This window comes from Falco rusticolus, chromosome 20, assembly GCF_015220075.1.
Source record: "Falco rusticolus isolate bFalRus1 chromosome 20, bFalRus1.pri, whole genome shotgun sequence".
Taxonomy (NCBI): Eukaryota; Metazoa; Chordata; class Aves; order Falconiformes; family Falconidae; genus Falco; species Falco rusticolus.
The window spans coordinates 3,929,111-3,955,902 of NC_051206.1; the positions used below are offsets into that span (position 1 = coordinate 3,929,111).

Consider the following 26,792-nt stretch of genomic DNA (forward strand, 5'->3'; position numbering starts at 1 on the left):
GCTGCGGCTGAAGCAGGGGGCTGGGGAGGGGAGTGGGGGTCCTGGTTTTGGGAGATGCTTGGCGAGGGGGATGGACGCAATACAGATGGTGGGGGCACAGCGTGTGGTGCTGAGCTCACAGCTTTATTGTAGCAGAGTCCCATCACCCAGGGGGCACGGCGCCTGGCTGTGCGGGGTTCGGGGTGCACCGTCCCTGCCAGGCAGGAGCCACAAACACCCCCACCCCCACCCCCCCTGTGCGGCAGGGCCCAGGGAGATGATTGAGTTATTGCAGCCGAGGGGGGGGGCACTGTCCCACGCAGGCAGAGGTCAGCACCGTGTCCCCATCCCCAGTTATTGCCCCCCAAAATAATCCTGCCTGAGGTTGGTGGGGGCTCAGGGCAGCTCCGGCACGGTGCAGGGGCAGCAGGAACCCACCACCCAGGAGGAAATGCAGCATGATTCACTTGGCACCCAGAGGGGCCACATCCTGCGCTGGGTGAGGTGGCATCACCTCTGGGTTGGCCAAGGTGGGGAGGAAGGACTGCACCTCCTCTTCCTCCTTGCCGGGGTGTCCTTCCTGGGGTGCCACCACCATGCCAGGCTACTGGGGATGTACCAGTCTGAGCAGGGCCACTGGAGGCTACTGGCATGTGGGTTTGGCCACCACAGTGGCCACCGCAGCCCTGCCAGAGAGGGGTGCTCAGTGGGGGGCCGAGGAACCACAGCTCAGGGGGGCCCCTCCCGTGGTCCCTTGACCAGGGCGATGGCAGCCAGCTCCTTGCAGAACTCCTCCAGCACCACCACCCCTTTGAAGAGCATCATGTGGTCCATCCTGCAGGGAAATGAGGATGGGGGCTCTGTGGGGTACCCCCCGTTCAGAGTGCATGCATTACCCCCATCCTGTGCCCCCCCAGCACTTACTGCTCTCCGGGCACCAGCCCCATGAGCTGCTGGCGGACCAGGAGCAGCTTGGCCCTGCAGTGGGGCACGCGTTGGAGACGCTGCATCAGGTCCCCGATCACCTGCACGGAGGGAGGAAAGAGTCAGGTCCTGCTCGGAGGGGTGTCCCCGTCCCCCCCCCGCCCCCAGCAGGTGACATTACCCTGACGAGGACGGAGAAGAGCGAGCGGCAGCCAGGCGCCAGGTTGAGGTAGGGGTCCAGCAGGTACTCGTGGAGGTGGGGATGGGGGAGTGCGGCCAGGCGGGACAGCACCGAAGTCACTTGCAGGTTCAGGCTGTAGGGCTGGGCCGGGGGGGGGGAGGATGCTCAGCAGGAGCCGGTGTGTGGCTGACCCCCACCCCCCGGCATCCCCTGGCAGGGACCTGAACCCATGCCCACCAACGGGGGCTTGGTGCCTGCAGACACTGCTGATGCTCTTGGCCATTTTGGGGGTCCTGGACCCTGGGAAGGATGGTGGCACCCTCCGTGGTGGGTCTGTGGGGGCACAGCGCTGGCAATAACCACGGGAAGCCAAAGCATCCTCTGTTCAAACACCCCCTGCCGAGACACGGGCTGTGCCAGCCTGGAGACCCCATCGGGAAAAGCCCCCCGCTGACCGTGCCAAGGGGAAGGGCAGAGCACAGAGGGGACCCAGGTAGGTCCCCAACATTCCGACTGGCACCCCTGTACCTGGTCAAGGATCCGGGTCATCCGATCAAACAGCACCTTGAGGAAGTGGCCCTCGTAAAATGCCGCTTCGGGGTGGCAGGAGTCGAGGGGCCGGGGGGCCAGGGGCCACCCCCACGGGGCTGCGCTGGCACGGCATGCATGGACCTGGCAGAGGGGGTGATGGTGGGTGAGAGCTGGCACCGCTGGGGATGGGGAAGCCCCCCCCCCAGCCACTCACCGTGCCCAGGGCATCGTGCACGTAGGTGTCGTAGCCGCCTTCCTCCATGCATGAGGAGGTCTTCGCCTCCTCGGGGACCAGGCAGAGGAAGCTGGAAGAGAGGTGAGAGGGATGGGGAGGGGGATGCAGCCCCCCCCCCCGCCAGGGCAGCCCCTGCAGATCCCTACCTGCTGACCACCTCGCTCACTTGCCCCTTCCCCGATGGGGCTGATCCCCGCAGAGGCGCTTTCACCGTCCCAAAACCAGCATCTGGGAATCCATCGGTGAAATAGGGATCCTCCTCCAGGTCCCTGCGGGGCCGACACAGGGTGTTAGCTGGGTGGGCACCAAGGGGCTGCTCCCCTCACCCTGCCCCGGCCCCCCTCGCTTACAGCCCATCCTCATCGGGGTCTGGCTCAGGGGGTCCACGCTCGTCAGGTATGGGGGGGCTGCGCTGCAGGTAGCCCCTCGCCTCCAGGTTCCTCAGTGCCAGGCTGTGCACCACGTGCTCGTGGGGTTTCTGCAGGAGCTCCTCGAAGAGCCGCAGGCTGGCCAGGCTGATCTATGGCACGGCGAGCGGGGTGAGACCACCCTGGCATCACCCGTGTCTCACCCCCCCAACTCCCCTCAGGATGGGGCTCACCTCGTCGGAGAGGTGGTTACAGCGGTCGATGAGCTGAGTGCGTAGAGGGTAGGGGGCTTCCCCCGGGGTCTCGGGGTGCCGGTCTGGCCCCAGCAGGAAAAACACGAGGCGGTGGAGCAGGGGAGGCGCACGGATCTGCCGCACCGTGCCCGTCAGCATGGCCGTGGCGCTGAGGATGGTGAGCTCGGACCTGCCGGGGACAGGGTGGGATGCTGCGGGGGGTGTCCTGAGGCAGCACCGCAGCATCTCAGAGCTGGGAAAAAGGAGGTACAGGCAAGGGGAACCCCACGGTCCCAACCCCAAGGGGGTCCTTGATAAAGCAGCTCTCCCCCAGCTGCATTTGTGCCTCAGACACTCACATCTGCAGGAGCTGCGGCTGCAGGATGCCCTGGAAAAACTTTTCCTCTACAGCCTCAGTGATGGCATCTGCCACGACCTGTGGGTGACAGCAGAGGCTGAGCCACAGCGTGAGCAGGAGGCTGGCCATGCTGTGCAAGGCTGGCCGGCCACTCCTTACCGGGTGGGCACCCATCACCAGCTCGTCAAGGTAGTCCAGCCAGCTGAAGAAGGCAGCCAGGCTCTCCTTCCCCAGGAAAACTCCGTCACTGGCAGCATCACCCTGTGACCTGCACAGGGCAGAGGACATGGGGCTGCGGCCGAGCCTTGGCAGTGCTGGGGGATGACCCTGCCCAGCGCCCACCTTACCTCCAGCTGACCCTCTCCAGGGCGAGGATGTCAGCAGGGTCGGTACAGGCGGGCACAGCGCTGTAGAGGTCACAGAGATGCTCCGTCAGCAGCTGGCACAGGGTGCTGCTCCGCACCAGGCAGGCAGCAGCCGCCTCTTGGGCAAGCCCCACGAGCAAGAGCAGGTTTTCCCGAGCCTTCAGCGCGACCCTGCTCTTCTGTGAGGAGGAGGAGGAGGAGGAGAGAAGCGGTGTCACGCAACCAGCGGTGCCTGCCCCCCTCTCCTTGCCAGCCCTTTCCCCCTACCTTGCTCTTGCACAGCCCCACCAAGGACGTGATGAGGTTGCTGTCCCTCCGTGGGGGGGAGGGCTCGGCTGGGGGGGAGCCGGCCGCGGTGCCCGGGGGATGCTCCGCACCCTTTTCCGCAGGGCTGGCCGGCAGCTCCTGGGCTCTCCTCCCATTCAGGATGCCCTTGCCCTGGGGAGGAAGAGGAGCAGCAAAGCATCGTAGCCACCATCTTCCTCCCACTCTTTGGGGATGGATTTTGGGGGTGGATGGGGACTCTTTGGATTTCCTCCCACTTAATGGGGATGGATTTGGGGGATGGATGGGGACTCTGAATTTCCTCCCACTTAATGGGGATGGAGCTGCAAAGCATGTGAAAAAGCCCAGTGAAAAGAGCCAAACCCCACAGATAACCCCACATGTGTCCCACCAGCACAGGGATGCCCGGGGGCTGCTCACCTCCAGGATGTACGCCAGCAGGGTGGGATCCTGCTTGATCTTGGTGCAGAGGATGGCTGCAAACTGCACCTCCTCCTTCTCTGTGCCGCAGCCCAGGCGGTCGCCGCTGAGCTGGAGCAGCTTCTGGCAGGGCAGGGAGAGGGCTGCCGGGCTGCTGGCTGCTCCCCCACCCTGCCCAGTACCACGGGCATCGGTTCCCAGCAGCTCTCGGCAGGGTTGCAGCCATCTGTGGCACATGGCATCGCCGGCTGGGACCTCCCCCCGGCCCCCACCAAGCCCCCCGGCACTGGGCTCACCTGCACCGGCCGGTGCACGTTGAGGTAGTGCAGGAGTGGGTGCTGCACCTGCCCCAGCACCCGGCTGAAGAAGAGGAGGACCTGCTGCCTCATTCCAGGGGGGTACTGGGAAGGAGATGGGGAAAGGCATCGGCAAGAGCCCAGTTACCTGTTTGTGTACCTGATTACCCTGCAAAGTGCCCCAAATCGCCCCCCTGGCTTACCCAGGCAGTGTGGGTGCTTGCAAGAAGGATCTCAGCAGAGACCCTGGGTTTGCTCCCCCAAAATGATGCACAGGGGCCCATGGACCCCCCAAGACCTCCCACCTGCCCCAGGCTCCTCTCCCTTCAACAATTAAGGACTGAACTCAGTTCTCCAAATTGAACTCTCTTGCAGGATAAAAAAACCCAGGGGGATTATTTCCCCTTTCCCACTGTTACAATGCCAGCAATGGGGAGTTAAAAGCCCAGCACCCCAAAAAACCAAACCTTCATGGCCACAGAAGGGCCAGCGCGTGTCTCTGAACCCACACTGCTGACATTTAAATAAAAGGCTATTTATAGCGAGCATCATTATTATTAGCAACAAAGTAAGAGCAGAGCCGTTGTATCTGGGTGATAGCGACTTTGAGAGGGGGCTGTCTAAGAACACCTTGTCCTGCGAACCCCAAAAGTGACGTGCCAGTTGTGCAAACAGGCTGCTGGTGTGAAAAACACCCTTCCCGCACCCGCAGGGATGCGATGGGGTGCAAGAGCCGTTCGGGGGAGCAGCAGAAAGGATGCCAATGGGGATCATATGCCAAACAATCCAGCCGCCCCCCCCCAAAAAAACCCACATGCACCCTGGCCAGCTCACGCTCCCCAAACTCCTGTTGCCCAGCTAGAAGAGCTTCAAAACGAAAATTACTGAGCACCCCCGTGCAAAGCAGCTGGAAAAGGCTGCAGGTGCTGCAGTACAGGGGGGGTCAGCCCCCCCAGAGCGATGTTCCCAGTGCCCATACACCCACCTCCGCCTTGCCCAGCGTGCTGAGGGTCTCCAGGACCTTGTGCTGCAGCAGGTACTCAAGGCACGGCCCGGCTTCTCCCGCTGGGAACTGCTTCTCCTCGTACACCAGGATGTCCAGCATCTGTTTGAGGCGCCAGGGAATGTCCGTCTGTCTGGCGTGGATGCTCTCATCTGTGGATGCGGGAATCGGGGGGGCTGTGGCATGTGTCCCCCCAAGGCACTGGCAGCGTGCCGCCGGTGCTCGGCAGAGGGGAGCACTACACGGTGGGGTGCCCAGGTGCAAAAGCGGGGTGCTGGCCCAGAATCCGCCTCCGGCACCCTTAGTGAGGACGACGCTAGATGGCAATGTGATGGTGGAGTCCCGGCAGCACTTGGGGCTTCTCCTTCCGCTCATGGCCTAACCAGCTGCGGCTGGAGCTGCCGCCGTCTCGGGGGGCTGCGGGGGGCTGCCTGCCACTGCCAACCCCGGAGACCCCCCAGCATGGCCCAGGAGGGGAAGGGGCAGCAGAGCCAAGGGCGAAGGAGCGAGATCCTGCTGGGAAAAGGGCTAGAGCTCTCCAGACCCCGCTTTTCGTGCTCTCCGAGAGCAGCGTGTTTTTCCCAGAGGGACTTGCCCCAGCCTGCAGAGCCCACCCAAACCCCCCCGTGCTGACCCCGCTGGTGTGCAGGGGGCTCAGGGCCGGGCAGGACCAAGCACCGGGCTGGATAAGTGCTCCTGGGGTACAGGAAAGGCTGTCCCATGCCAAAGCCCCACATGCCAGGTCAACCACGGTGCACTAGGGTGGGCACGGTGCCCTGCTACTGCATGGGGTCCCGTCCCAGGGCAGGGGGGTCCCGTCCCTGGACACACGGACCTTACTCCCAGGCCATGGGACCCTATCTTATGGCATAGGGACCCTCCCCCAGGACACAGTGACCCTGTTGCCACACCAATGGGACCCCATCTCAGGGCACAGGGACCCCCTCCCCTTACCCCACTCACCCGTGGCCTCCAGGTAGTAGCCGGTGATGCCCTTCCAGTGCTCGGTGAAGGCTTCCAGCAGGTCCACGCTGGGTTCCCGCTGCGCATAGCGGGGCCGGGGTCAGGGGCGCACCGAAGCCCCCCCCGGTCCCCGTGAGGGTCCCGCCGTGTCCCCCCCTCCGCTCCCGCTCACCGTCTCCACAGCCTGCTGCAGCAGGGCTCCCAGGCGGCTCAGCATGGCTGCGAACACCGGCCCCGGCCCCGGCACCGGCCGCGCTTCGCGGCGCCCCGGCCCCGGCCCCGCTCCGGTGGCTCCGCCCGGCGCCGGGCGGGATGGGGCGGGATGGGGCGGGATGGGGCGGGATGGGGCGGGAGCGGCGAGGGACGGGGACGGGGAGCTGGAAGGGACCGGGGGGCGGAGGAGCGTTTGCGGTGGAGGGTTTGCAACGGTCACTTGGCTTTAAAACTGCTCCGGGGGATAGCCCTGCGGGGGGTGCGCCTCCGCACCGGGACCGGGATAGCCCCCGGTGCACCGGGATGGGGATAGCCCCCCGTGCACACCTTGCACCGGGATGGGGACAGCCCCCCGTGCACCGGGATGGGGATAGCCCCCCGTGCACACCTTGCACCGGGATGGGGACAGCCCCCCATGCACCGGGATGGGGATAGCCCCCCGTGCACACCTTGCACCGGGATGGGGACAGCCCCCCATGCACCGGGATGGGGATAGCCCCCGGTGCACCGGGATGGGGATAGCCCCCCGTGCACACCTTGCACCGGGATGGGGACAGCCCCCCATGCACCGGGACGGGGACAGCCCCCCATGCACCGGGATGGGGATAGCCCCCCGTGCACACCTTGCACCGGGACGGGGACAGCCCCCCATGCACCGGGATGGGGATAGCCCCCCGTGCACACCTTGCACCGGGATGGGGACAGCCCCCCATGCACCGGGATGGGGATAGCCCCCGGTGCACCGGGATGGGGATAGCCCCCCGTGCACACCTTGCACCGGGACGGGGACAGCCCCCCATGCACCGGGATGGGGATAGCCCCCCGTGCACACCTTGCACCGGGACGGGGACAGCCCCCCATGCACCGGGATGGGGATAGCCCCCCATACATACCATGCCCTGGGATGGAGCCAGCCCCCTGTGCACACCAGGCCCCAGGACAAGGACAGCCCCCTCCCCAGCTCACCTCTTCCCGCACCACAACCTAGCAGAAGCCACGTTTTATGATTTATTATTCTTTTTTTTTAATCCTTAAAAAAAAAAAAAAATTTCTACAATTAAAAACAAGCCATGACGAGCACAGCTGCTGGAAAGCAGCCCAGGGCCCAGCCCGGGTCCCGTCGACTCCAGGGAAGGTGCAATTAGCTGCCCCAAGCAGCCCCCACCACACTGCCTGTCCCCCCTGTTGGGGTGTATCTGCACCCACCCTGGTGGGTGCCCCTGGGGGGGGGGGGCGGGGGGCTGGGATGCTGCCGGTGCATCATTTCAACCAGACCCACACCAGGGACAGAGCCAGCAGCTCATGAGGTTGCACCTGGGAATTCTGCGCCCCAAAACTAAGGGGCTGTGATGGGCAAGAAGGCAGCGAGCCTGCGAGGGGCTCGCCACCCTCCAACCCTCGTGCTGGAGAAACTAGAAACCCACAGCCGGAGAGCTGATATGTGTGTGTATATATATATATGTATAAAAAAAATAGATGTGTGTAGTTGTAGCGTTGATATTGATGGTTAAAAAACAAATACCAGGCTGGTCCTGCACGGTCCACGTGCAGCCCTACATTCTGCCCAGTCCGGCGGGTACCATCTGCGGGGCGGGTGCTGCAGCCCTGGTCACATTGCAGACTTCATCTCCCATTCCTGCGGAGTGGCCAGGATGGGTGCTCAGCCATCGTCATGTCCCAGCACCATCTGTGGTACCCGGCTCACCTCACCTCTGCCCACCCCACGCAGCTCCCGGCCGGTACCTTTCTCTTCTGCAGCACATTTCCCTTCTCGATGATGACCGGGGTGGGAGATGGCTTCAGAGCGCTCCTCGCCGACGCGGTGCGCTTCAACAGCGGCGTAAGGAACGAGCCCTGCTGGAAAAAAGAAGCGGAGGAAGGGTGATGCCTGCCCTTCCGAATTCTTCACGCTCCCTGCACGCACCCCCGGTGTCCGTCCCTGGTGCCCCCCACCTCGGAGCCAGCCGAGCTGGCGGTGGCGGCGATGTGGCCCTTCAGCGACTTGCCAATGGCCAGCAGGTTCATCTCGGAGCCGGCTTTCAGCCTGCCCTTCATGCGGCAGGCTCTCTCCAGCTGCCCCACCTTCTCCTCCAGCTTGGGGAAGGCTTTCTTTCCTGCAAGGACAGCAGGAGCACTGCCAAGCCCAGGCATCCCTCTACCCTGCCGGCTGCTCAGGCAAGGGCCAGGCATCCCCGAGGATGGGGGCAGAGCCCCTCTGCGCTCCTACCGATGAGGATATCCAGTCCATCCCGAGCCCCTTTCTTCTCAGGCAGCGTCAGGGTGCGCTGGGACCGGGAGAGATCCCTGCTCCGGACCTCGGGGCTCACCTTTGCCCGCTGTGGGCTGGCAGCCCTGTCCCGGAGAGCTGCCGCTGATGCTGGGGAGGAAGGGCAAAGGAAGGATGCTCGGGAAGAATCACAGCCCAACACTGTACTCATGGCCTCCATCCCAGCACGTGGGGCACAGGGGGACCCCGCTGCTCCCCTGGAGGGAGCGTGCAGCCCCTGCTCACCTGCTTGCGAGGGCAGGGCGCTGCTGCAGGCACTGGTGATGGGCAGCGCAGACACGGGCCTCTTGCGCTGCCCTTGCACTGGTCGGTCCAAGCTCTGCTGCTGTGGAAGGAAAGCAAGGAGAAGCCCATGGGCAAGCAGACAGGGGGAACCTGTCACCCTCGCCCTGGGGCTCACGTGGCAGGGGGCCAAGGTGCATCAATGGAGATTACCAGCTGCTGCAGCCGCTCCATATTGGAGCCGAGGTGCTTGGGGGCCTCGGCTGGTGGGAGCTGCCCAAAGGGGTCATCCATGTAGGTGTTGGGGGTTGGGACACGGCGCAGCAGCAGCCCACTGCAAGCAGAAGGGATGTCTCATTACTGCCCATGACCCCCCGTACAGCGGGAGGGCTGGGGCCGGCCATGCCCTGGCCACTGTCTTCTTACCCCGCAGCAGGGCAGCTGCTGGCATCACCCAGCTTGGGGGTCTCGGTGCGAGGGCTGTCGCCGGCCAGCTCCCCTCCTCCCCTGGCCCGCAGGGTCTTCAGCCAAGCTTCCCTCTCCTCATCTGAACGGGTCTGGCATGGGGCAGAGGGTCCCAGGCTCAGCGGGTCCCCCCCAGCGTGGGATGCGGGGGGCATGGGGGTGCTGTGGTGGTCGCTCACCTGCAGCAAGGCGAGCTCCCGGCCCCGCTGGGCGATGCGGATGCGGAGGCGTTGGGGGGAGCCGGCAGCTGCCCCTGGGGACACCTCGCAGCCGTCCAGCCGCAGAGAGCAGACAGGGTGCTGGGTGCCACCGGCCTCGGGGAACATGCGTAGGGCTCCCTGCCGCACCGCGCACCACAGCCGCTGCCACCGCCCGCGCAGCCGCACCGCCAGGAAACCTGTGGGTGCATCCCCCCATCAGCAGTGGCACAGTGGGGGCAGGGACCCCTCCTCGCCCGGTCCCCACGCACCGCACCTCCTTTAGCATCCTCTCCATGCCGGGGGCTGTGGGCAGGGCTCTGCCGAGAGCGATCCTCCTCCTCCTCCTCCTTGCTGAGCTGGGACCCGGAAGCCTGAGAATGGAGATCCAGAGAGCCCCGTCCCCTGCAGGTTTTAAGCCCCCTGCACCCTGACCCCCACCCCATGGTAATGCAACTCCCCCAGCATCACCCAACAGGGACAGTGGGACAGGGAGTTCTCTCCAGACCCCGGTAGCCCCTTTCCCGTGCCTGGGTTTCCCAGGGGAGGACAAGAGGCTCACCCTGCCGAGCCTTGAGGAGGGCAATGCTGGGATGCTGATGGCTGCCAGCCCGCTCGGGGCATCGCTGCTGACCTCTTCGATCACCTGCCAAGGAAGAGGGGAGCACTGCAGCCCCGGGCTCCCACTCCCCCATCTAACAGGGCTCCAGGCACCCCCCAGGATGGGAAAGGAGCTGGGGACAGACAGGGCCATCCCCAGCCACCTCAGGAGCACCCCAGCAGGGCTGTGCCCGTTTCTCCCTGCCCATCCCTCCCTCCTGCCCACGCAGAGCTCTGCCAGGCTGCAACACCTCCAAACCTTCCTCCAGTCCTCAGCCTGCTGCTGGCTCTGGAAGCCAATGACCAGCACCTCGCCCGCCATCCCCATCACTTTCAGGGCGTGCGGCATCTTCTTGCCCCGCTTGGCTTTGTAGGTGACGCGGCAGCCCCGCAGGTCCAGCTCCAGTACCGGCTGCAGGTCGGCGGCACACCTGAAGCACTGTGGAGGCACGGTGGGGTCAGCAGAGCTCAGGGACCCTCTCCCACCCTCTATCCATCCTCCTCCGGCCGCTCACCAGCAGCACGTGCTCCCGGACGATGAAGAGCTGCTTTGCCCACTGCCCCAGCCAGCGCTTCCTCCAGAGGAAGCCGCAGAGCTGCGCCTCAGGGAGGCCGGAGGGCTCGGCATGGGGGCTGCCCCCCGGCAGCCGGTGCAGGTAGTGGGCACGGTCTGTTATGCCATCCTCATCCTCGCCGTACAACTCATAGTGGCTGCTGTCAGTGTCGGCACCGCCTGAGAGCCGGGGTGGCATCAGGGTGCTGGGTTGCAGATGGGTGCTGGGGAGGGGGATGCGGTGGGGTGCTCACCAGAGCCAGTGCATCTGCCGGGGCCGAGGGGTTCGGCGTCTTCATAGGAGTCGTCGGCTGGTGGGGGTGGGGAGACACCCGGCACCTTGCTCTGGGGAGAGGAAGGGTGCTTGGAAGGTGCTGCCCCCCGGGTTGAACTTGGCAGGTCCCTGAGGGACTGCTGGGGGGCTCTGCCTGGAGTGGGCAGGTGGCACAGGAACCCCCCCAGCCTGTCCAGACCTCTGTGTGAGCCAGGCTGCAGCGCCAGGCTGCGCACCGGCTGCCCCTCTCCCATCCTGTGTGCTGCTGCCCAAGCCCCCCACCCCTCCGCTGCCCACCCTTACCCCTCCATGCGGGCTCAGGGTGCTGGCCGGGCGGCACTCACAGGTTCTCCCTCCCGTTGCATCCACTGTCCTGGTTCCTGGGGGGGAAAGCAGGACTGGCAGCAGTGTGCCGGATCGGCAAGGAGCCGGGCATCCCCAGCCACGCACGACGAGCCGCCAGCGGGGATGGGGTGCGGGGAGCCACCAGCGGGGATGGGGTGGGGGTCAGAGCGTGCGACTCACCCGGGCTGGCCCGGCCCTGTGGGGTCCCCGGGGAAGGCGAGAGGCAGCGCATGATCATGTACTCTGCATCCTCTGCTGCGGGGGGAGTGCCCAGTCACAGCCCTGCTCCTGGCCCCATCCCTGCTGCCCACCCGGCACTCACCGGGGGTCCCCCGTGTTCCCCCACCCACAGACCCACGCTCACATGGGGGAGTCTGCAGCCGGGAGAGGAGATCAGCCACTGATTTCTTCTTGGCTCGAGCTGCGGTGCTGAGGCTTTCCCTGTCCAGGATGAGCAGGAAGGACCGCAGGTCCGACAGCAGCTTGTCCAGGTCTGTAGAGGACAGGGACATGCCATGAGACCCCACCAGAGGAGGGTCCGAGCAGGGATGCCCACCCCCTGCCCACCGCACTGAGCAGGGCTGGCAGGGGCTCCCCGATGCCGAGCAGACGTGGGGGTTACGTGCCCTGTGCCTCTGGCTGCGCCCCCGCTCCCGGCACCTGCCCCGGCTCCGCACAATCCCGCTATTGACGGGCCCGGGGGGACGGGGGAGGATGAGGAGGGGGGACGGGGACCTGTGCCGCTGAAGGCTCCTCTGTGTGTGCTCACAGAGCGGGTTTGTTCCCGGCTGGGCAAGGGGAGCCATGGCTGGGGGCTGCGCCGGGCAGCCCAACGTGCCACTCCTCTGTGCCACGGAGGAGGAGGAGGCATGGCACATGGAAGCAGCGGATGAAGGCTGCTCTGGGCACGCCAGAAATGCTGAGCATTCACCCTCTGCCCGCTCTGAGGGCAGGCAGCAGGGTCAGGGCTCAACGCCAGCCAGGGACCCTGGCCCTGCCATGCCGGGAAGGAGGGATGGAGCGGGACAAGGAGCTGCTTTGTGCCTCCTTGCCCTGGCCGGGGAGGACGGGCGTCCTGCACCCTGTGCAGTGGGACGGGACAGCACTGCCTTCACCCCACGGCCCCCCTGAGGTGGGGGAGGCCTGGAGGGCTACAGGCATGGGGAGAGGGTCCCTCCAGCCCCGCATGCTGGCGGCCCCATCAGCTCTGGGTCCATGCAAGTGCTTCCCAGGCTGGAGGAGCATGGGGCAGAGCAGGATGACACACACCCCCCGCCTGGCCCTTTGCCCTGCTCCCACAGAGCCCCCTCCCCCTGGGCTCCTCCAGCTGCCACCGTGAGAGCAGGAAGATGCCCTCCAACCACCGCCCCCCCCCCCGGGTTGCTGCCCACCACCCCCCAGCTCCTTCCTGCCGTGCATCTGGAAGTGGTTTGCATCGCTGGCTGCTCTGGGCTCTGCTCCCTGCTCCCAGCTGGGATAAAATGTTGCAGACCCACTGTGGAAACCCACTGCCTCCTGGCGCAGGGCCACGCCGGCTCCCCCCACACCATACCACTGCTCCCAGCCTCCCTCCTCACTGCCCCCCTGCCATTCCCCAACTGGAAGAGGGACAATCCCAGTGAAGCCACAGCCGGCTGGGATGCTGCCCCAGCGACCCCCCGCAATGCCCCTGGTGACCCCAGCACCCCCAAGCCCTGCCACATCCCTGCATCCCACAGCGCTCCGGGCTGGTGGGGGGTGTGATGCACCCCTAAAGACAGCAGCAGCCCCAGGGGAGAAGACGGCAGGCAGGGGGAAGGAGCCCACCGGTCCCACGTGTGTTACCGGGGCCATGGGAGAAGCCCCTGCGGAGGTGCTGGCACGGGGGAGAGCACTGTCCCCCTCTCTGGTGTCCCCAGCTGGGGAGCACACACCCCTGCCCGGGAGGAGAGGAAACATCTGGCAGGGCAGTGAGGCTGAGCAATGCCGGAGCTGGGCCCGAACATCTGGATTTCCCTGGAAACTGAGGACGGGAAGGAGGGGACCAGCTCCTTGGGGGACTGGTGGGGGGTGCTGGGGCAGGGGCTGGCTGAAGGGACCCTGTGGGCAGAGTATGACCGCAGAGGGGGACGAGGACTGTCCCCCGTGCCCGGTGTGCCTGGCTCTTCCTCTCCCTCCCTTTCTCCTCTCCTCCGCCCAGGCTGAATTCCTCGGCAATGACATCTCTGTCCACTCGCTCCCTTGGCCCCTGCCGCAGCCTCCCCCCATGCCCTCCCCCCAGCTAGCCCCCCTAGCCCCGGTGCCCTCGGTGGGGCAGGGGAGCTGTGCCCGGCCGTGCCCGCAGCCCGGTATGGAACAGGCAGGGGCTGCCCTCGCCGGTGAGGCCACGCCAGCTGCCCATGCCAGGGCCAAGGGAAGGCTGCCCAGATGAAAAACAGCTGCCTCAGTCTCCAGGGCGGGAGGAAAACGCCCCCCAAACACACAACCAGCTCCTAGCAAAGCGCCATGCTCCTGCGGGATGCGGCCCAGCCGATGGCATCCTCACCCTCCAAGGAGGAAGAGGAGGGAGAGGCTGCCCAAGCGATGCCATGGGAGCGCATGGTCCCGGCTGATGCCACCACTCGGATTCGGGGCTGGCACCTCTGTCCCACCTGCATTTTTCTTCATGCAACGAGGGGCAAGAGGTGCCCGAGCTCAGCCCTGCTGCCTGTGGGGTGCAGGGGGGGTGCAGCGGCTGGGGGCACCCCAAGGCCCCCCTCCGGCACTGGGGGCGGCTCTCGCCCAGCCTGGGATGACTCAGAGGAGGCTGGAGGCCGCCCCGAGCCCGGAGCTGCTCCTGGCCGCAGCGTGACCCGTCATGCGGGGAGGCTCCGGGCCACGGCCCAAGGGCGGAGGCGCTCCCCCCACAGCCGCTGCACCCCCAAATTACCCCAGGACGGGTGCTGGCAGGAGCCCTGCCACCCTGCGCCCTGCCACGGCACCATGCATCAGCACCCCACTGCGTTCAGGGGTACCCAGGCACCCCTGCCCTGGCACCCCGAGCCCCCCCCCCCACACTTTCCCCGCTGCACCCCTTCCCTCCCCAGCACCCATCCCGCAGCCCCACCGCCCCAGCCCCCCTCTCTCCCCCTTGCTGCACGCTCCCCTCCTTCCCACGCACCCCTTTTTCCTTTCCGCACCCCCGGGGGCACCCTCACACCATGTGTCCCCTCTTCCAACCCTTGGCAGGCTTGCACCCCCCCCCGTCCCACCGCCTCGCACCCCTTTGCACCCCCCGTACCTCTCTGCCGGGCCATGGTGCGGGCGCGCTCACATCGCGGCGGGACCGGGACCGGGACCGGGACCAGCACCGGGACCGGGGCAGCGCTGGCCCGGCTCGGCTCGGCTCGGCTCGGCTCGCACACGCCCTGCGGGCCCCCAGCACAGCCCGGCCGGGGCGGGGGGGAGGCGGGGAAGGGCTCCACATCCTCCTCGGAGCACCATCGCCATCTGCAGGGACGTGGGGGCTGCGGGGAGGGGCGGGAGGGGGGGGGGATGCTGGCGGGGAAAGCAAAGCGGCAGAGCCAGGCTGGATAAAGCCATTTCACCTTTAATTGTAAGCAAAAAATCACTCTCACGCGGATTCTCCGACACCAGCAAATCAAATAAACTCTAACAAAACAGAGAAAGTGAATCACTGTAGTCCAGTCAGAAAACAACCCATATTTATATATATATTTATAGATATGTCGTTCGTAGAGTAGCAGTGAAAGGCAAGTATGGGCCAGTGGTTTCCCGATAAATTACATTCTTTACATCCCAACAAGGTCTAGCGGCTGGAAAAGTGGCTGGAAACAGAAACCGAGGAGCGTGGGGGGCCGGGGGTGCAGGGGCAGAGGGGTCCTGCCCAAAACGCGTGCCCGAAGAGGGGACGGGAGAGGTGGGAGAAGGGAAGGGGCTGCCTGGTGCCGAGCCCTGCCTGCACGGCCGCGGGGGGCCAGGCAGCGCTGCCCAGACCCCCAGGGCTGCGGTGCCCTTGTTCATCACCCCTTTGCTCTGCTGCATCCCCCTTCTGCAGTTAGAAATGCAGCAGGAGCTGCCCCCAGCTCCCCCCGCCCCCCCCCCGCCCCTCCCGGCCCATGCTCTGCCACCCCCTGCCCCATCCCGCAGTGCTCCATCTCGCCAGCATCCCAGCCCTGCCTGCTGCCAGCCCGGTGCCAGGCAGGTTTTGGCAGTGTACGTGTCCTTACGGCGCAGGAGGGACCCGGGGGGGTGTTAAAAGGGGGGCTGAAGGGGGGCAAGGTGGGATGCCTTTGCCTGGAGCACATCAGTCTGGCAGTGAGTCGGCCCCCGGGCTCTTCCCAAGTGTCAGGGTGAAGGCGTGGGGGGCAGAGGGGCACCCGGGGGGCAGAGGGGCACCGCAGGTGAGGGGGACGGTGGCAGCTGACCCCCAGGGAAGAGGGAAGCCCCCCCGCTGCCCATGCACCGGAGCTGGCATGCTCCTGGCCGGCCAAAAGCAGAGCCAGGCACTGCCCCTGCCAGCATGCCCAGGGGGAGAGGGGGGGGCACTCAGCACAGAGACGCCCCCCACACCTCCCCTCCTGGCTGAACCGTGCCTGCTCCAGGGCAGGGTCCTCCCCAAGCCCCATCACCCCGGGTGGCGGAGGCAGGTTCCAGCCCTCCAGCCCTCTTCCCGCAGGAGGAGTGAGGTGGGGAGGGAAGAGCCGGGGGGGGGGTGGGGGTGGTGGGTGGGCTGGGGGAGAGGGGAGGGGGGGGATCCTAGTAAAAACCGGCTGAGAGCCCTAAAGCGGTTACACGGCGCGACACGGACTGAGCTCGGGGCCGAGGTGGGCTCAGAAGAGGAAGGCTTTCTTCTTCAGCTCGTTGCGCTTCCAGAGGGCCAGCTTGCTGAACTCCTCGGGGGGCATCTCAAAGACCCGCAGGAAATCCTCAGGGGAGAGGTGCCGCTGCGGGGGGTGGGGGTGGGAAAGGAGGGTGATGGGGTGCCGGGTTCCCCCCTCCGCACCCCCCCACCCAACCCCGGTTCAGCCCCTACCTCCAGCCTGGTCCTGTCCACGCCGGGCGGCAGCTTCACACGGCCTCGGTTCGTCACCATCAGCATTTCGTAGGGGTAGATCTGCAAGGTGGGAGGGGGGGGGGAGGCTGTGAGACCCCCTCCACAGCCCCCTGCCAGCCCTGCCCAAGCCCCAGGCCCCTCTCACCTTTTGCTCCAGCATGCTGGGCAGGGAATTGCCTCTGTCCATGCGCCCACGCTGGCCATTCTGAGGGGAAAAAGGCTGACATCAGCCACGACCCCCACCTCCCCAAAGGGCCGCCCTCTCCCACTCGAGCTGAAGCCAAGGTGATGGGCTCCAGCCTGGGGACCAGCACACCCACCCTCCCCACCTGGACCCATCACAGAGGGGGCCCCGGTGTCCGTCCGTGTCCCCCCCAACCCTGGCATACATCACCCTCTCACTGGGTCTCCGCGCTGGCAGCCAGACGAGCGCTTACCTGGAGGCCTGGAAAAGAGAGGGGAGCAGAACTCAGCCCTGGGGACCCCCTGCTCTGTGTCCGTCCGTGTCCCGCCCCCTGTCGTCCCCCCCCAATACTCCCCAAGGTGATGACAAGCCCCGGAGAGGTGGTTTCCCAGCCTCTGCTGAGCCCAGGCTTGCCCCAGCATCCCCCATCCCTAGGGACACCCCCATGTCCCCTGGGACATCCCCACATCCCCCAGGACACCCCCGCATCCCCCATCCCCAGGGTGATCCCCACGCCATGGGCTGATGCTCACCCGGACTGCCCTTCTCACTGCCTGCCGAGCTGAACTCTGCCGACTGCAGCTGCAAGGGGACAGGGGACAGCATCAGAGCGGTGCCACCCCCAGACCCCATCTGAGGCCGTGTGGCAGCAGGGGGGTGGCTGCCTGCCCACTCACCCGGGTGAGGGTGCTCCTGCCAGAGGCGGGCAGCGAGGAGCTCTTGTAGCTCCCCATGTGCAGGGCTACAAAAGAGAGACACGGTCAGAAGCGCAGGCAGGGCTGGCAGAGGTGCAGGCAGACAGAGCCACCAGGTGGGGAAGGAATGGGATGGGATGCAGGAAGAGCATCCCACATACATGTGTGGAAGGGTGTCCGGTCTGGCAGCGAGCGTGTTTTTCTCCGGATGGGGAGAGATTTCTCCATCTCCTCCTTTAGGATCAGCTTCCCAAGGTTGGAGGTGACCTAGGGGTGATGGGGCACGGGTGGGGGTCACAGAGTCAGCACATCCCCAGCCCCTCACAGGGTCCTGCCTGCCTGCTCTCCCCCTCACCTTGCTCAGCTCCTGCCTCTGGAGCTCCCGCAGGTTCTTCATCTCCTCCGTCAGGTCCTCCTCCTCTTCCTCCCCTCTCTTAGAGGCCATCCGCTTCCTCCACTCCGTCTCTGGGGGGAAAGAGGGGACATTATATCCATCTCCATCACTCCCACGGGGTCTTGGGGAGGGGAATAACCCCCCTGGTGCAGCCCACCCCCTCGCCTGCCCCTGTTTCCCACCTACCCACGACGGCCAGAGAGGGGGGGCACGGCCAGTAGTCGGTCTCGATCTTGGCGGGCTGGTTGGGGTCTGGGGGCTGCGCCGCTGGGAACTTGGAGGATTCGATAATCAAGTCCTCTATGAGATGCTTCCCGTGGTGGGCGCTGGAATGGTGCTCTGTGGGATACCGGGGGGTGAGAGAGCATTCTGGGGTGCCCTGTCCCGTGGGACAGACACCCCCCTTACCTTTCTGCCTGTAGATTGGAGGCTTCTTGTATATGTTGAGCTCCGTCGTGTCGGTCTCTGCAAGGAAAAAGAAGCTTGGGAGCTGGGAATAGGCAGATCACAGCCCTGGAAATGGGCTCACCCAGACGCCCTGCCCGGACCCCCATGGTGGGGCTGGGGGGGGGCTGTGCTGGGGCTCAGGGTCAGGTAGTGCTGGAGGAGTCACGGTGCCGGGGGAGCTTACCGGGTCGGTGGAAGTGCTGCACGCTGCTGCGAGCCGAGCTGCTGCCCTGGCGAGAGGTGGGCTGCGGGGCGCTGCCGGGGGTCCGGCTCTCCAGCCACTCCCGGATGACCTGCAGGCAAGCGGGGCCGGTGAGCAGCAAGACCCCAACAACTTGGCATCACCCCCTCCTCCTTGGAGCCCCTGCGCACATCCCAAGTGGTGCCGGTACTCACCTCCGGAGATGGAGGAGGAGAGATGGATTTGGGAGACAGGGAACGCTGCAGAAGGCAAGAAGCAATTTATTCCAGCAACTCCACACCTGCCCTCTGGGACCCCTCTGTCCGGGGGGGCTTCTCCTCCACTGCCCCCCCCCCCAAAACACCCGGGGGATGCAGTCAGCCCCGGCGTGCCCTCACCTCTCGGCTCCGGGGTAGCTCCACATGCTCCATGAGCGAGTAGGTGAAATGGGGCTCGTAGATCATCAAGTCAGGGCGCTCGATGTCCAGGATCGCTTTGTCCTTGGGGATGGCGGCCAGGTCCTTGTAGCCCAGAACCTCATTGTCCATTTTGGCCTGGAAGGAAGGAAAAACACCTTCAGTTTTGGGTGCAGAAAGGGAACATTGGGAAACAGGGCTTTCCCAGGGCTGGCATCCTCCGTGGCCGCACCAGGGTGATGGAGAGGGCTCGGGGAGGTGACCCCATGGACGGAGGGATGTGGTGGGGAGACGTGAGTGGCCCCTCACCACAATGCTGGACGGCGATCCGGGGACGCTGGAACCGCGGGAGGAACAGACGCTCCCAGGGGAGGTCAGTGGTTGCTGGAAGGAAAAGAAGAGATTTTAGCAAACCTCATCCTCGGCATGGCCAGCCCAGGAAGGGGCTCGGGGTCATGGTCGGGACCCCGGGGCACGGCAGGGGGGCCCGGGGACACGCCTGTGCCCCATGGACCTCAGTGCAGCCAGGCAAAACGTCCTGGGGGCTGGGGTATTTCTGGATGGGTGCTGGGGTCTCCTTTGCTCCAGGGTTGTGGTTCAGGGCAGGGGACAGCTGGGAGGTGACAGTGGCTTGGCCAGGACACGTTGCCACTAGATGGTGCTGCCAGGCTGGGCTGGGAGGAGGAGGAGGATGAGGATGAAGGCAGGGCCCTGCTGGCAGCATCCCAGGGTGACTCTGCCTATGTCCTTGGCCACCAGCCCCTGCCCTTGACCACCAGCCCCTGTGTGCCTTCCCTAGGTGCAGGGCTACCCCCTGCCTGAATGGTCCCCGCACCCTGCCCACGGCACCCAGCACCCTGCCCACAGCCCCCAGCACCCTGCCCACAGCCCCCCTTACCTTCTGCAGTCTTTCCATTCAGCTGTGGGCTGGAGGGGCTGTGTCAGTCACAGGGTCCTGCATGGGGAGAGCGGGGGTTTGGGGGCACCACCAGGGTGGGCATGGGAGCACCCCAAGGTGCCCGAGGGCAGAGGGGCTGGGCAGAGCCCACCTCCCCATCACCCTCCTGCCCACAGGGCTGAGCCCAGCAGCCCCCCATGCACCGGACCCTAACGGGACAGGAGGCTTGCATGGCCCCGCCGTTAAATATTGATGGGCTGGCAGCAGGACAGGCTTGCCAGGGGATGCCACCGTCCCTGGGGTGGCTGAACAGCTCCACGTCTGCCTCGGGTCACAGGAGAGGCGCTGGGGCATGCCGGACCCCCACTCACCGCTGCCTCTGTGGCTCCACATCCCTCTGGGCACTAACGCCGGGCTGGGGCTCGGGTGCTGCCTCTGCAATGGAGATGAGCGAGGTGACAGTGGCTTGTAGGATGACAACGGTGCGAAGATCAGCCTGGTTCTCCCCCTGTCCCTGCACGGCCCCGGTGCCCGCAGCACCCTGCCCCGCTGCGTGCCGCCTCTGCCCGTGCCGGCTGCCGGCCCCGCTGCCCGGCGGCTGCTGACGAGCGCTGGCAAGCGGAGCAGAGGTAATGAAGCCCTTTGTCCACCGGCAGCCAGCGGCCTCGAGAAGGCTCCAGCAGCAGCGGGACAAGCGTGCTGTGCTCAGCCCCTGCCCCACAGCCCCCGGGCCTGAGCCCTCCCTGTGCTTTAAACCCACAATGCCACACACAAAGGGGAAAATTCCCCATTCTCCTCAAAACTTCTCCTTTCAGAGGGAAGGGCATGAGGAAAACCTCGTACAATCCAGGCAACAACAGCAACAGCAACGTGGAGCCTTCCAGGCTTAAAGCACCCCCCACCCCCCCCTCTCCAGCAGCCTGTGCAGGGCTGGGGAGATGCCACTGCCTCTGGGGACCCCCAGCCCCACTGTCCCCAAGTTTCACAGCTCTCAGCATGGATGCGGAGCCCATCCCTGTGGGATGCAGGGATGGAGAAGGACCAGATCTGACAAAGCCCGAAGCATCCTCCAGCTGCCAGCAGCCAGCCCAGCACGAGGTACCACCCTTGGCTCACCCCTTGGAGGGTCGATCTGGGACGAGGAGGCTCCACTGGAGGCTCAGGGCGTGAGCTGCTCCATGCAGGCATCATCCCTCCTTTGAGACCACCCTGCCGCCAATAACCCCCAGCTTTGGCACTTGGGGGGTGGCCAACCTGCTCCCTCCCAGCCCTCCTGAGGGTCTGCAGGACTGGGTGCTGGCAGGATGGGCACCCTGGGCTCAGCACCGAGCGCGGTACAAGGCGGCATTGTCCGGGCGAGTGGCGGCTGCCCCACAAACCCATGAGCTCACACTTTCCAGCAGCAGAGCCAGGGCAGCCCCCCGCCTCCGGCTCGCACCCCATGGCGCCGGGGGGCATGGGTGGGCCGGGGGCAGGCGGTGGGGACACGGTGGCGGTGGCAGCGAGCAGATGGATGAGATAGCAAATAGCGGGAGGCAGAGGAAGCGGCAGAGGCTGGCGGGAGGGGGGGTGCAGGGACGGGTGGATGCGGATGCTGGCGGGGAAGGAAAAACAAGCCCGAGCCAGGGGTGCGGAGAGACGCCGTGACGGAGCCAAAGGGCTGGCGAGGGGTGCCGGGGCTGCACAACCAGCTCGGGTACTGTGCCCCCACCAGTCCCCTCGACACAGGGACACTTATCAGACGCAGACAGGGAGCCACCGCCCCGATGGCAGCCTCTCTCCCCATGGCAACCTCCAATCTCCCCAGCAGGTCCCCCACATGCTCCCTTGCTCACCCAGATAAGACCGGCCCGGCACGTGTTTGGGAATTTCCTGGCCAGGAGGGCGAGGGGGAGCAGGGCGAGGGGGGGTAACGCCATGCCCCCCTCCCGGGGTGGTGTTGCGGGTACTCACGGCTCTTCAACGGAGCGGGGAGAGAAAGGCGCTGGGCAGGGATTTACGGGAAGAGGAAGAGTGATGGAGGGAGGGATGGACGGACAGACAGACCGACCACGTGCTGACGGGGGCTCGCAGCGCTGCAGGGGTGTTGGCCCCCCCCCCGTGTAGCACATCCCGGGGGGGCTGTGGGGAGGGCTGCCGCTGCAGCGGGAAGAGGCCAGTTCCCTCCTCCCCACCCCGAGGAAATCCGGATTTGACATTTCGCAGCCGCCAAAGCCATCAGCACCCGGCACCTGGGCCAGGGGCCAGGCTGCATGAGCCCCCTCGCCGCGGGGAGGAGGGGGGGAGCTGGGCAGGGAACCCCCAGCCTTCCTCCCCTCTCCCTCCTCCTCCTCCTCACTGCCTGCCTTGCCCTTGCCATCGTGCTGGGCACGGGCCCCCTGCTGCTCCCGGAGCTGCCCCGGCTCCCCGCCAGCAGCAGGGGAGGGCACACACGGCGGGGTCACAAGTTCCCAGAGCAGACGGTTCCCGCCAGCCCTGGGAACAGCATCCAGTGCTTCCCAGCCCAGCCCTGGCCTCCTCCTCCTCCCACTGCAAACCCCAAACAAACACAGCACAGGAGAGGCACCGAGCATCCTCCTCGCCTTGCCGGGGGAAACCGAGGCACCGCCACACACGGGGCCCCAGTGGCAACTCGATCGCAGCGGGGCCGAGCTGGCGGGGAGCACGTGGGTCCCCAACCTGCGTCTCACAGGTGTCCGGTTCCTTCTTTGTCCTGTTTTTCGCCCTTTCTCTCTGCGCCAGAGCATCACCCGGCAGAGGGGAGCAACCCTTTGGCTATTGACAGCCCATTGCTTCCGTGCCATTGCACCCTGCCCAGCACGGCTCCACCAAGGGACACCTCGGTGGCCTTAAAAGCCACCAGCTGCCAGCGCCTGGCCCCTGGGATTTTTCCATCCCTTGGGGCAGAGGATGCACCCTGCCCATCTCCCTTCCCACGGACACAGGACTGCTCTGTGCCTCAGTTTCCCTGGCTGGGGAAGGATAGCAGCATTCTGTCCGCCCCGTCCAGGAGGGGATGGAGATGAAGGGGCATTCCCAGCCCCTCTGGCTGCTGGGGTCCCCCATCCACCCCAGCTGCTCTCCTGGCCCCCAGCCCTGCCAAGAGGCTCTGAGCCCCCCAATAAGTGCAGAGTGAGGATGCATGGCACTTGCCCTAAAGCTCCTGGGTGGGGAGGGGTCCATCCCTGGCCCCCCTGCATCGATGGCCACACCGCAGCCTGCTTCGGGCAGTGGTTCACGTGGTACATAATCTGGGATTAAAATGGGATTAGCCTGCTCATCCCGCACGCGGAGGGGCCGGGAGGGACCCGCCGGGGGTGTGTGCGGAGGCCACGTCCCTCCAGGGCTCCCAACATGGGTCTGGTGATGCCCCCAGCCCCCGAGGAGCCCCCAGCCCCAGGCACTGCCCCGCGGGATGCCCTGCACTGAACACCCTGGGGTGGTGGGTCCCCATGTGCCCCGGTGCTGTGTGTGGGGCCACCGCAGCGAGGCACCCACCTGGCAGGACGCTGGGCAGTGGGACGTGGCCGGGGGCTTGCTGGGGCCGAGGTGGCAGCTGGTGGCCCAGGTCTTCCTGGGAGAGGCTGGGCTTAGCCCTGCCTGACCACCGGCCATGCACGCCCACGGCCAGGAGCTGCCCCCCCAGGAGGTGGGTCCATCCATGGCCAAGAACTGGGGGGCCAGGCTTTGTACCCCCCTTTCCACCCCCCAAGCTAGCCCCCCCGATGCTCTATGGCAGTGGAGGGATGGGAGTTTGGCCCCTCAGTGCCTTGCCAGTGGGGCTAGATGAGGACAGAAGGAGGGGGGGCTCTCCAAAATCCTATGCCCATGGCCAGACCCTGACCACGTGGCCCCACCACACCACACAGGGAGCATCACCCCCCTTCACAGTTTGCACCCGGGGGGCGTGCGATGGAGGTGTCCCGTGTCCCGCCCCCCCAGCAACAACGCTGAGACCCCACAAACTCACTCCACAAGTGGGGCTAGGAACGGCTGGGCTGCACGGATCTCCTGCCTTGGGCTACCATGCAATGTCCCCAGGGAAGGGGGACAGGGGATGTCCATGCCCTGCCGGCAGCAGCCGAGCCCTGCTGGGGGGGGGTGCCGGGGGGGCTGTGTGGGGTGAAGTGGGGTGCTGGGAGCACTGTGCTGCTGCAGAGGGGATGTGGGTGGGAGCCACGCGGGGGGTGGGGGGTGGGGGGGAGTACCCCCGTTAGCAATAGAGCCCATGTCCCCACGTCCCCACCTTGGGTCACCGCCCTTCCTGTCCCCGCGGCCCCCCAGCAAGGGCAGCTGGCTTTGCAGTGCCAAGCATGGGGAGGGGGCACGGCCATAGCCCCCACAGAAAATGAAGGACAAGATGTGGGGCTGTCCCCAGCCCCCCCACCCCACCCCCCACCCCCAGGAATGGGAGCTACACAGAGCCAGGGGAGGGGGAGCTGCAGCACGGAAAGACAACGGGAAAGCAAAGGGCGGCCGATGCCAACCCCGACGAACCGGCCCACCCAGACCCCCCCAAGCTGCGTGGCCCCCCACCCACAGCCACCTCCCTCCCCGGTCCCCACCGAGCCACCACGGCCACTCACCTAGGGATGGGGACACCGCATACCTCCAGCCTTGGGGAGCTGGCAGGCGGGGGGGGGGATACCCCTGGCCTCCTCTGCTTGCCTGGCTACCAAATGACCTCGTGGGCTGGCGGGCCAGCTGCCCTGGCTGCGGCCGAGCCACCGCGGGCGCGCTGCGGCGCGCATCCGAGAGCGTGACAGCCGGGCGTGGGAGCCTATCTCCCAGCCCCAGCACCCTGGCTGTGCCGCCCGCCGCACCGATAACCCATGCTGGGTGCTGGGTAGGGTGTGCGTGGGTGGGTGGGTGTGCGCGGGTGGGTGCGTGGGTAGGTGGGTAGGTGGGTGGGTGCCGCTCGCCTCTCCCCACCTCTGCTGCTGGCTCAGTCCCTTTCCGAACAAGAGGAGAATTAGCCGGCATCATGACGAAGCAGTATTCGCTCCCGCCGGCTGCTCGCTCCCGCTCCTACTGCTTCCCCGGCACAAAGAGGGAGGAAAACATAAATAAACCCGGCCTGCCCGGCTACCAGAAATATCCTGGCTGGTGCTGAGGGTCCCCAGTACCCCCTCCTCCAGCCTCCCGCTGCAAACAGGGGATGCAGACGGGGACGGCATCCCTTGCTCCCCCTCCCCAGCTGGGGTTTTGGCACCTCCGAGCCCCACGGTGCTGAGCAGGGGTGCTGAGCACCCCATGGTGTGTAGGCTGGGCTGTGGTACAGTGGGTGGTGGGTGAGGATGGCACCTCCTGTCCAGCTCAACCCCCAGTCTGGGTTTGGGGGTGCTCTGAGGGGCTACCGTGGGAGGGGAAACAGCAGAGATTTCCAACTCCGGGGCCAAAGGAGCCCAGCGAAGCCCTGGGGGCTGTTGAGCATCTGCTAAAAATTTAAGCCATGACCCCTGGAGACGCTGCCCTGCCCCTGGGCCCTGCCAGGGAGAGCTGCTGCCCCTCACATCCCAAGTCCCCCAGGTCCCCGGGGGCCACGGTCCAGCCCCAGCCCTCGGGCAGAGCCCCTGGGGCTCAGCAGTGGGGCTGGATGGGTGCCCAGGGCTGGGTTGGGAGCCTGCGGCCACTCCTGTACCCCCAGAGCCCCTCGGCACGCAAGCCTGGCTAAGAACCCAGGCGACTGGCACGGGACTGGTGCCATGGCCGGACCCTCCCCAGGGGTGGCGGGGCTCTGTTTGTGCCGCAGCGCCGGGAGCTGGCGTTTATTCTGGGCTCTGTGTGGGAGAGAGCTGCCTGGTGACAGCAGCTCTGTTTCTGGGTCCTCTCCCCGACGCTGCGCTCGATGCTGTTTGCTGCCTCAGTTTCCCTCCTGGCGGAAGCAAGGGCCTCTGGATCCCCTAGATGCACATCCAGGGATGCATGCCCAGAGATGTATATCTGGGGGGGATGCACGCCCAGGGATGCTCATCTGGGGGGGATGCACGCCCAGGGATGTGCATCCAACGGGAAACATGTCCAGAGGGATTCACATCTGGGGGGGATGCACACCCAGAGACGCACGTCTGAGGGGAGGCATGTCCAGAGGGAAGCACATCTGGGGGGGATGCACACCCAGAGACGCACATCTGAGGGGAGGCATGTCCAGAAGGATACATATCTGGGGGGATGCACGCCCAGAGGGATGTGTGCACACGCCCTTCAGTGCCAGCACCAGCCTGGCTCATTGGACCAAGAGCATCACGGCCTCAGCTCTGAGATGCCACCGTGCCCCCCCTCCCCACTGAGGGGGCTTCACCGGCCCCAGCCCAGCCGACAGCCACCCCCCGGGGCCGTGCCCATGAATAATCGAGACTGTGGCTGCCTCCCCCACGCTAACCCAGTTTCTCAAGCATGAAGATACAACTGCAGCGGCTGCTCAGCAGCTGCCACCTGCGCCCGGGGCTTCTCGGGTGCTTGAACCGGCCCTGGTACCCGCTGCAGGCTCAGCCCCCCGCACCACCAGCCCAGCACCCGTGGGTGCCTGGAGGGAGGGAGGAGTTTGGAAACGCACGTATCCTGCACCAGGATCTCGCACCCTCGCTCTCACCCACCGACAGCCAAACCCCGCCACGCTCGCCAGAGCCCCCCGTGTGCCCACCAGCCCCACAGGGTCACCCCTCATCCCAGCGATGCCCTCCAAACCCAGGCAGCTGCCAGTCGGGCTGCTGGGGGGCTGGGGCGTGGGGGTAGAGAGTAGCAGGGCCCTACCTTCAAGGGAGCCCATGGCCCACCGCAGGCAGGTCCGCCTGTCCGCCGGGAGCCATGCCTGTGCCGAGCATCTCCTCCCCTGCGCCGCACGGCACGTTGCTACAGCGACCGCCTCCAGCCGCAACCGGCTGGAGCCGAGCGATGGAGGATGTGCAGGAGCCTCCTTCAGCCTCACTGAGTGATGGAGGATGTGCAGGAGCCTCCTTCAGCCTCACCGACCGATGGAGAATGTGCAGGAACCTCCTTCAGCCTCACCAACCGATGGAGGATGTGCAGGAGCCTCCTTCAGCCTCACTGAGTGATGGAGGATGTGCAGGAGCATCCTTCAGCCTCACCACCCTGTGGGACAGGGCTGAGGAGTCTTCCCGCAGCCCTGGGGGGACACACAGCCCCTGCACCCCTCTGTGAGGCAGCTGCCTGACCCCAAATTGCCCCTGCTGCCCCACCGCAGGGCTGAGGGGTCTGCAGGGGACCTTGGTCTGGAGAAGCCTG

General features: G+C 66.0%; 3 protein-coding genes across 14 annotated transcripts; all 3 read right to left on the reverse strand.

The window, feature by feature from the left end:
- Positions 1–104: 104 nt before the first annotated feature.
- FAM160B2 (family with sequence similarity 160 member B2) lies at positions 105–7,716 on the reverse strand. 2 transcript variants are annotated; one of them, XM_037371536.1, is made up of 17 exons: positions 6,314–6,934; positions 6,142–6,220; positions 5,161–5,330; positions 4,176–4,280; positions 3,880–4,002; positions 3,442–3,612; positions 3,157–3,353; positions 2,969–3,077; positions 2,811–2,887; positions 2,452–2,641; positions 2,201–2,370; positions 1,997–2,119; positions 1,830–1,920; positions 1,613–1,756; positions 1,085–1,225; positions 904–1,004; positions 105–814 (listed from the first exon to the last, which is right to left on the reverse strand). In XM_037371536.1, the coding sequence occupies exons 1-17, from the start codon at positions 6,356–6,358 to the stop codon at positions 709–711; spliced, it is 2,142 nt and encodes a 713-aa protein (XP_037227433.1). In that variant the 5' UTR covers positions 6,359–6,934; the 3' UTR covers positions 105–708. The 2 variants fall into 2 exon arrangements, with proteins under 2 accessions (XP_037227433.1, XP_037227434.1); XM_037371537.1 differs by lacking the exons at positions 105–814; positions 904–1,004; positions 1,085–1,225 and adding an exon at positions 1,232–1,480 and having other exon boundaries at positions 6,314–7,716.
- A 159-nt stretch (positions 7,717–7,875) lies between these two features.
- Positions 7,876–14,701, reverse strand: LOC119140310 (actin filament-associated protein 1-like). 8 transcript variants are annotated; one of them, XM_037371531.1, is made up of 17 exons: positions 14,557–14,701; positions 11,662–11,790; positions 11,478–11,552; positions 11,256–11,332; positions 10,933–11,023; positions 10,641–10,858; positions 10,385–10,564; positions 10,088–10,171; positions 9,803–9,899; positions 9,508–9,725; positions 9,290–9,420; positions 9,077–9,197; positions 8,867–8,966; positions 8,582–8,731; positions 8,308–8,468; positions 8,098–8,211; positions 7,876–7,990 (listed from the first exon to the last, which is right to left on the reverse strand). In XM_037371531.1, the coding sequence occupies exons 1-17, from the start codon at positions 14,570–14,572 to the stop codon at positions 7,964–7,966; spliced, it is 1,989 nt and encodes a 662-aa protein (XP_037227428.1). In that variant the 5' UTR covers positions 14,573–14,701; the 3' UTR covers positions 7,876–7,963. The 8 variants fall into 8 exon arrangements, 7 of the variants coding, with proteins under 7 accessions (XP_037227428.1, XP_037227427.1, XP_037227425.1 ...); XM_037371530.1 differs by lacking the exon at positions 14,557–14,701 and adding an exon at positions 13,822–14,279; XM_037371528.1 differs by lacking the exon at positions 14,557–14,701 and having other exon boundaries at positions 11,662–12,637.
- A 144-nt stretch (positions 14,702–14,845) lies between these two features.
- DMTN (dematin actin binding protein) lies at positions 14,846–26,368 on the reverse strand. 4 transcript variants are annotated; one of them, XM_037371540.1, is made up of 17 exons: positions 24,134–24,374; positions 19,919–19,982; positions 19,548–19,604; positions 18,959–19,033; positions 18,632–18,787; positions 18,449–18,493; positions 18,237–18,345; positions 18,014–18,070; positions 17,792–17,944; positions 17,567–17,676; positions 17,373–17,478; positions 17,194–17,258; positions 17,050–17,098; positions 16,770–16,777; positions 16,478–16,537; positions 16,312–16,392; positions 14,846–16,222 (listed from the first exon to the last, which is right to left on the reverse strand). In XM_037371540.1, exons 3-17 carry the CDS (start codon positions 19,563–19,565, stop codon positions 16,109–16,111), a joined length of 1,206 nt encoding a protein of 401 aa, XP_037227437.1. In that variant the 5' UTR covers positions 19,566–19,604; positions 19,919–19,982; positions 24,134–24,374; the 3' UTR covers positions 14,846–16,108. The 4 variants fall into 4 exon arrangements, with proteins under 4 accessions (XP_037227437.1, XP_037227436.1, XP_037227435.1 ...); XM_037371539.1 differs by lacking the exon at positions 24,134–24,374 and adding an exon at positions 26,301–26,368 and having other exon boundaries at positions 17,792–18,070; XM_037371538.1 differs by having other exon boundaries at positions 17,792–18,070; positions 24,134–24,378.
- Positions 26,369–26,792: the final 424 nt, after the last annotated feature.